Source organism: Chrysochloris asiatica, unplaced genomic scaffold (genome assembly GCF_000296735.1).
Source record: "Chrysochloris asiatica unplaced genomic scaffold, ChrAsi1.0 scaffold00305, whole genome shotgun sequence".
NCBI classification, from domain to species: domain Eukaryota; kingdom Metazoa; phylum Chordata; class Mammalia; order Afrosoricida; family Chrysochloridae; genus Chrysochloris; species Chrysochloris asiatica.
The window spans coordinates 1501099-1509690 of NW_006408823.1; the positions used below are offsets into that span (position 1 = coordinate 1501099).

An 8592-nucleotide genomic window follows, 5' to 3' on the forward strand; every position below is an offset into this window, starting at 1 on the left:
GAATTTAGAGATCATCTAAAGAACCGATTTGATGCATTAAACACTAAAGAATGAAGACCAGAAGAGTTATGGGTTGACATCAAGAACATCATACAGGAAAAAAGCAAAACGTCATCAAGAAGACAACAACGAAGTCTCACCGCTGAACCAATAGACAACACCCATATAAATAGAGAAAAGACTGAAGCTGTCGAAGACTTCATTTTGCTAAGATCAACCATCAACACACATGGAAGCAGCAGTCAAGAAATTAAACAACATATTGCATTGGACAAATCTGCTGCATAACACCTCCTTTAAGCATTGTAGAGCAAAGATGTCAAGTTTGAGGAGTATGGTGCGCCTGACCCAAGCCATGGTATTTTCAGTTACCTCATATGCATGTGAAAGTTGGACAGTGAATAAGGAAGATCACAGAAGAATTGATGCTTTTGAGTTATGGTGCTGGAGGAGAATATTGAAAGTACCAAGAATCGACAAAAGTATAAACACATCTGTGCTGGAAGAACTACAGCCAGAGTGCTTTTTAGAAGCTAGGATGGCCAGATTTCATCCATCATACTTTGGACATAGTATCACGAGGAACTAACCACTGGAGAAGAATATCATGCATGGTAGAGTGGAGCATCAGAGAAAAAAAGGAAGACACCCCCAACAAGATGGACTGGGCCCAGTGGCAACAGCAATGGGCTCAAGCTTAACAACGATGTGAGGCTGGCCCAGGACAGGGCAGGGTTTCATTCTGTTGTGCACAGGGTCACTATGAGTCAGTATCAACTTGATGGCGCCTAACAACATCAACAACGAGGAATCCTGGTATACAAACGTATTTCCCACAGTTTGTTCGTCTTTTTCAGTCTAGCCATCCTAGTGCCATGGAGTGGGCATTTATTCACATTTCCCTGAAGGCAGGTGATGCTGAGCATCTGCTCACTTGCTCACTGGCCATTTGTGCAAATAGCGTCTGTGGAGAACGTCTATTCAAATCCTTGGCCCATTTTCTAATTGGTTTAGCTGACTTTTTATACAGCCTAGTAAGTTTAAAAGGAGCTCTGGTAGCATAGTGGTTACGAATCGGGCTGCTAATCTCACAGTCAGCAGTTCGAAACTACCAGCTGTTCCGCGGGAGAAAGATGAAGCTTTCTGCTCCCGTAAAGATTCACAGCCTTGGAAACCCTGCATAGGGTCGCTATGAGTCAGAACTGACTCCACGGCACACAACAGCAAGAAGCTTAAGGAGTCTGACACATACGCTATGGGATACACACGGACTGCTAACCACAGGTTGGCAGTTCCAATCTACCAGCAGCTCCTTGGAAACCCTATACAGGGTTGCTATGAGTCTAAACTGACTCAATGGCACTAACAACAAGTTTAAATGTGGATGACTAATGGCCTGGGTACTAAAGCCATGTGTACCCTTCCCTAGAACACTGTAAGGGCACAATGGTGGGAAGGCAAGCGTCTGTCTATAAGGAACCAAGTTACCCATGGTGCACACCAGACACGGACCACTGTACAGGGCCATGTGCTGGTTTGATAAGATGTCTAGTGTGCAGGTAACAACTTTGAAAACACAGCAGAACCAATGTCGAGTAGATCCCCAATTCTGTTCAGAACCCAAAGCAAAGTGCATGGTTACAGAGATCCAGAGCCCTGCACAGCCGAGGGAAGATCCTGGGCGGTGAGGCATAAAGCCTGCTGGTAGTGTGTGTGTGGGGAGGAGTGAGAAATGGAGGAAGACCTTTGCCGCCTTTCTGTGATATTTTCTGAAGCGACAGGATTATGAGCACTATTTACTTTTTTGGATCTGCTTTCCCCTATTCTTCAGGTAAACACATTTTCAGCATTACTGAAGGTGCGTTGTCGTTAAGAGCCGTTGAGTCAGTTCTGACTCATAGCGGCCCTCTACAGGGTTTCTGAGGAGCAGCTGGTGGGTTTGAACTGCTGACCTGTGGTTCACAGTGCTGATCCTACAGTGCCACACTGGAGTCCAGCACAGGTGTAGGCATTTTGAGTCTCCACGGTTCCACTGAGGCTAAATTCCAGTGGACAGGCATGAACACGTCCATTTTCCATGTGGTGGGTGAAGAGTAATGTTCTCTGTGTAAGGAGAGCACTCTGTGATCGTTTCTACCTGCGGTATGGCTCCTCCTTTGCTGAGGCCAGCCCACGAACAGGTTCATGTCACTTACGTGGTTCAGAAGATACTGCACAATGATCTCATGGCCGGCCACGGCGGCTTCCATCAGTGGTGTGAACCCGTGTACCGGCTCCCTGCAACAGGGGGGGGCCACAGTCAGAGACAAAGAGGAGAGTCCTGCCGAAGACAAAACCGATGCAACGCACACGTCACCTCTCTCTAAGGGTCAGAGGGCACCACCCTGCCACGATACCACGTGGGTTCTATCGACCCGGTAGGATAGAGTAGAAGTGTTCTGTAGGGTCTCAGAGACCACACATCTTTACGGAGGCAAACTGCCGCATTTTTCTCCTGCAGAGCAGCTGGTGGGTTTGAACCGCCGCTGTGCAGCAAGCAGACCAGGAGTCCTTGAGAAGGAGGGCAGTTCATGTCAACACAGCAGCCTCGTCCACTCTTCTGCTCTGTGTCCCTGCTGTAGCTTTCTGACCTAAGACCAATCTGTCCCCGTCTCCCCTCCTCCCAGATCTCTCCTTAGGAACGCCCCCAACCAGCCACCTGAGTCCTGTCTGTCAAGGTCCCTACAGGCTCCTAAGCTGCTGTTCACATGTGCTGTCTGTCTCCCAGATCTCTCCTTAGGAACGCCCCCAACCAGCCACCTGAGTCCTGTCTGTCAAGGTCCCTACAGGCTCCTAAGCTGCTGTTCACATGTGCTGTCTGTCTCCCAGATCTCTCCTTAGGAACGCCCCCAACCAGCCACCTGAGTCCTGTCTGTCAAGGTCCCTACAGGCTCCTAAGCTGCTGTTCACGTGTGCTGTCTCCCAGATCTCTCCTTAGGAACACCCCCAAACCAGCCACCTCCAGGGCAACTTATCTCCCAGTTATGGCTGAGTCAACCCCGTGGTAGATTGCCAGACCTTTCTTCTGAGGTGCTTCTGGGTGTGCTGGACCCTTCAACCTTTCAGTCAGCAGCTGAACGTGGTGTCTGTACCACCCAGGGGCCCTAATCTTACCTGTCCCTATTATACCTGCTCCCTAATGCTTACTTTTTTAGCTTGGCTTTGTTGTTGTTGTTAAGTACCGGGGAGTCGGTTCCGACTCATAGTGACCCTGTACAGGGTCTCCGAGGCTATAAATCTTTACAGGAGCAGAAAACCTCATCTTTCTCCCACGGAATGGCTGGTCATTTCAAACTGCCGATCTTGAGGTCTGTATCAGACCCCCGGATGGTGTGCGTGCCCCCAGTTGACAGATACAGACAACAAGACACAGACAGTTCGCAGTGATACGACCTAGGTCTCTCCCAGGCCCCATGTCTAGTGGGACCCCTCCCGCCCCGCTGCCCCCCTGACGGCTGATGAGGCCTCACCGTGTGTTGGCATTGGCCCCACTGTCCAGGAGGAACTTGACCATCTGCTGGTGTCCCGCGCTGGTACCGTGGAAGAGAGCGGTCCAGCCCTGGATGTCTTTCATTTCCAGCTCAGCACCTTGCTTCGAAAGGACACATTACCAGCTCGTTACTCCCAGCTCCCTCTCAGGCCAGGCTCTGGGCCAGGGTGCCCTGGTAGCTCACCTGGAGCAAGAAGTAGGCGATGCTCTCGTTGCCGCAGCTGGAGGCCAGCATCAGTGGTGTCTGGCCCTCTGGCGTGGGCACATTCACGCTCACTCCTGCCTCAAGCAGCAGGTGCACGATGGTGTCGTGGCCAATGTAGGAGGCGTACATCAGCGGGGTCCAGCCGCCACCGTTCTTTTTGTTCAAATCAAACTCCTTCCTAAACAAACACAAGACACACTAGCCATGTGTTGCCGTCTCCCGTGTGGGGTTCACGGTCGCAGCGGCAAGGCCAGGACAGAGAGAGACAAGGAAGGGCTGAAATGAAGCAAATACACACTCCCCACAGACACAGTCTGGGCCAGTCTTTTTTGTTGTTAGTGGCAGCTGAGTCGCCTTTTGACACACAGTGACCCCATGTGTGAAAGACCTAAGATCCAAAGGGCTTTCCTGGGGATTTTTAAGGGATCAGATCTCCCACAAAGTTGCCAGGTGGATTTGAACCACCAACCCTTCAGTTTACAGCTGAGTGCTTAACCGCTGCTCCCCACAAGCCTGCCAGGGGAAGGGGCTCATAGTGTGCAGTGTAGGTCCCTGTTCTCATTCCATAGTCTCACAGCGCCTCCTGCTGCCCAAGTTCAACAAAGCTATTTTTCACATCACAGCTAGACAGAGGGCTCTTCACTGTAGGGTGAAAGAGTCTGCCCTTGGTAACTAGTGGGTGGGGGCGAGGGATTCTGCAAAGCACTGGTCAGTGCACAGTATGCCCCCACAACACAGTTACTTGGCCTAAGTGCCCAGGCTGAGACCCCGGTACCAGAGGCTTTATGCTACCTTCCACCATCGACCAGGTTCTGCAAGGATGACAAGGAAGGAAGTTGGAAGGATCTGGACAGCGGACATGCACTGGCGCAAAGGAGTCTTCCTTTACCACCTCATCCTACAGACAGATCTGTAAAATATCTGTGACCAGAGAATCCTACTTTCTCACTGATTTCCATTAGATTCTGAAAATACACTTTCTCCCAGGAAAACATATATCAAAAACCAAGTGGCCTTCCTAGCTTGGAGTCGGCGGGGGGAACACAGAGTTGAGGACTCACATCTGCTTCCAGGGGCAGATGTTGCCCTCACCCCCATGTGCAGCGCTTGCCTCTGGAAGGCAGGGACCATAGTATGTGGCTCCAGGGGCACATAGGCCTGGGTTGGAGGACCTGTGAGCTCTGCTGGAATGCAGCCATCTCTCCTCCTTGATGAAGTACTCTACCCCTTCTTGTGGACAGGGAAAGCTGACCCTCAGCAAAGTCTGTCCAAGCTCTCCCACCGTCCCTCTGAGCCCCAGTCCTCCTCCTGATACCCTCACTCCCCTTGGGTTCCTGGCCTCCATCTCTCCCTACCAACAAGATAGACGGCTAAAACACAGAACAGAATTTCAAATTCTCATGGACTCTGGACTGTCTGGAGCCAAGGGGACTGGATCAACCCCTAAAACTAATGCTCAGAGAAAGTTTTAAAAACTTAAACCAAAAAAATCCCCTGAAGTCTAGCTGAAACAAACTAATCGTTTAGCCTAACTAGTAAAAAGTGTCTGCCTCAAGCACTGTGCTCCTTTAACATCTATCAATGCTGATGGGATCAAAAGGAGTCCTGGGGCACAGTGGTTAAGCACTGGGTTCAAAAGATCAGCAATCCAACCCCACAGGCACTCTGGGGAGGACGTGGTCTGCTTCAGTAAAGACGTAGCTTCGGAAACCCTACGGGGCAGGCCTACTCTGCCCTATGTTGTTGCTTTGTGTTGTCGATTCGGTTCCAACTCATAATGTCCCTGCGTAGGGTTTCGGAGGAGGGGCCACCTACGCGGAAGACCACCAGATCATCCTTTACCAAAAGTTACCCAGAAGCTTTTAAGTGGGGACTGGGGACCTGGGGCTCCACCGAGGCTAGGCTCAGCAGGCCCTGGGAGAAAGCAGGACTTCACTGAGATGTTGTTGTTGTTGTTGTTGTTGTTACGTGTATAGGGTTTCCAAGGCACAGTGGACACGTGGGAACATCATCCTGGTACAGACGCACATCAGTTTCCCCAGTTACAAAATCTGAGGAAACTACAAGCATGCAATTCCAAAACTCACCACAAGTATCAGAGTCATTTCATGTCTGGGGACTTAACGTGCATGAAACCAGCTGCTGCCAAGGCGACTGTGACGCATGGTGAGTATCAGTCACTGCGGCTGACTTGTTGGAAGTAGCTCGCCACACCTTCCTGTGTTGACCTCTAACCTTTCGATTGATAACTGAGTACCTAAATTTTGCCCTCTCAGGTATCCTAATATACAAGGGGCTTCAAAAAGTTCATGGAAAACATTCCATTTTCTTTTCATTCCATTTTTCTATGAACTTTTTGAAGCCCCTCCCATGCTTGTTGTCCGGTGCATCAAATCGATTCCGATTCACAGTCACCGTACAGGACAAAGCAGACCTGCCGGTGGGGTCCCCAGGTCTTTTAGCCTGAGGAGTTTCTGGGAGGGTTCCGAGTGCCAAACTTGGTTAGCAGACCAACACCTTCTCACGGCACTAGCAGGGTTCCTTTACTATACAAACAGAGACTAGTGAAATCAGCACTAGGCAGCTAGCTGGAGGCAGCCCTCCTGAGGGGAGAGAAGCCTAGTCCCTTTCCTGTGGGGAAAGAGGTCACAAGAGGAAAAGACCACAGGGTCACCAGCTTCGAACTTTTGTTTTTGTTTTAATTTGTGAAAACCCTGCACTTGCCATGTTTAAATGTAAAAACTTGAAGTGTTTATAAGCTGATAAAGAAAATGCCCATCCTCCGTTTCCTTCCCAGGCATGAAAACTGCCTGCCTTAAGTGTCCTGCATCCATCCTTCCTGACAGCGCCCAGGATACATCAGGGCGGGGGCGGTTAACTCACACATGGATGAACCTGCGGCCACATCAGAACAAGCTCGCTTACCGCTGGACACACTCCTGCCTTGAGTGTCCTGCTTCCATCCTTCCTGACAGTACCCAGGATACATCAGGGCAGGGGTGGGGGTGGGGGGGCGATTAACTCACACCACATGGATGAACCTGCAGCCACATCAGAGCAAGCTTGCTTACCGCTGGACACATTCCTGTACCACTTCGTACTGGCCGATGGAGGCTGCTGTGTGCAGATCCAAGGGGACGTCCAGCTCGTCTCGGCTGACCTGCGCACCCAGCCCATGCCACATGGACAAGCTGCGGTTCAGGAGTTCCGGCTCACTGGTCTCATCGCTGAGCTCCGACATGGCTGTGGAGGGAGGATGCGGTCAGGTCTTTCTTTCTAGGCTGTTCCATGAAATGCAACGAGATGGCAAGCTGCCTCATCACCACTACCCTAGCAGTGCCCTGGACACCACACGACCAGCTTGTACAAATTCTCCGCGGCTGTCAAGTGGATTCCGACCCGGTAGAACCGTCCCAGAGGGTTTCTGAGGCTGTGAATCTGTACGGAAGCAGACTGCTCCGTGTTTCTCTGGAGCGGCTGGTGGAGTCAACAACGGACTTTTCAGCTCGCAGCCCAGCATTTAACCCACTGCACCACCAGGGTGCCTCCTTTCATCAAATACTGTGGGTGTGGGTAGCTCTGCCATGCTCACACAGAGCAGTTTCTGACGACAGACCCCAGAAAGTGAATTCTCAGGCACTCGGAGCCTGGCAGCCTGTAGGCTGGGCAGTCAAGTCATGCTCACGTTTGGCCAAAGGGATCTTGGGCATGGTGAGGACGATCCCTAGACTTGCAGTTAGAGCGAAACTTAGATCTCAGTCACATGATCATCTCGATAGATGCTGGAAAGGTATTTGACAAAATTCTACATACTTTCATGTTAAAAAATATCTAACAAGACAGGAATAGAAGGGGAATCCCTCAGTATAACAAACAGCATTTGTGACAAACACACACAAACAGCATACTCAATGGAGAAAGACTGAGTGCTTCCCTGTTAACATCAAGAGCAAGACAAGAATAGTAATTTCAGCACCATCAGCCAACAGCACTCTGGAAGGCCTAGTCAGAGCATCAGGATGGGGCAGTGGATCACACCTCTTTACAGACAGCATGATCCTACACATAAAATCAACTCAGCAAGGTGGCAGGGTACAAGATCAACACACGAACCATTCCCATTGACAAGAATAAAATACAGACTAAACAGATAAAATACAGATAAAAGATACAGAATAAACCTAACCAAGAAAGTAAAAAACTGGTACACAGTTTTAACTATAAAACATTACTAAAAGAAATCAATCAACGACCCAAATCAATAGAAGGGCATGCTACGTTTTTGGATTGGAGATTTATACAGGAAGATGTATTGTAAATCCTACTAATCTGTGGTTCTAATTTCATTGGGAATGGGCTTTCTCTGTCATGTTAATGAGGCAGCAACAAAGCCAGCAAGAAAGACAGGGGAAGATAGTGGCCATCACCCAGGAATAAAAGCTGAAAAGAGAAAGGGACCTTCCCTTAGGTCCAATACAAAGAGCAAGTCTTCCACTGAACTGGACTTCTGGTCTCCTACACTGTGAGAAAACAAATGTGTTCGTTAAAGTCATCCACTTGAGGTATTTCTGTTATGTTGTTGTTGTTAAGTGCTGAGTGGGTTTCCACTCACAGTGACATGGTATAGGGTTTACAAAGTGCAACTGGTGGGTTTGAACTGCCAACCTTGTGGTTTGCAGTCCACTGCTGATCCACAGAGTCCATTACACACCAGAAGTCCATTACAGCAGCACTCAATAATTGAGACACTACCCAAAGTAATCTATAAATTCAATGTAATAGAAATTCCAATCGTCTTCTTTACAATAATAGAAAAGCCAATTGCCAAATTTATAAGGAAGGGCAATGGACCCCAAAC

At 49.5% G+C, this 8592-nt stretch overlaps 1 protein-coding gene across 1 annotated transcript in view; it reads right to left on the reverse strand.

Annotated features, from left to right (window-relative positions):
• Positions 1–6975, reverse strand: part of ANKS3 (ankyrin repeat and sterile alpha motif domain containing 3) — a 25229-nt gene extending 18254 nt beyond the window's left edge. The window contains exons 1-4 of the mRNA XM_006874892.1: positions 6806–6975; positions 3714–3912; positions 3510–3631; positions 2196–2277 (exon numbers count right to left, since the gene is read on the reverse strand). Of these exons, the coding sequence (XP_006874954.1) occupies positions 2196–2277; positions 3510–3631; positions 3714–3912; positions 6806–6975 (573 nt within the window). The remainder of the gene's footprint in view (positions 1–2195; positions 2278–3509; positions 3632–3713; positions 3913–6805) is intronic.
• Positions 6976–8592: the final 1617 nt, after the last annotated feature.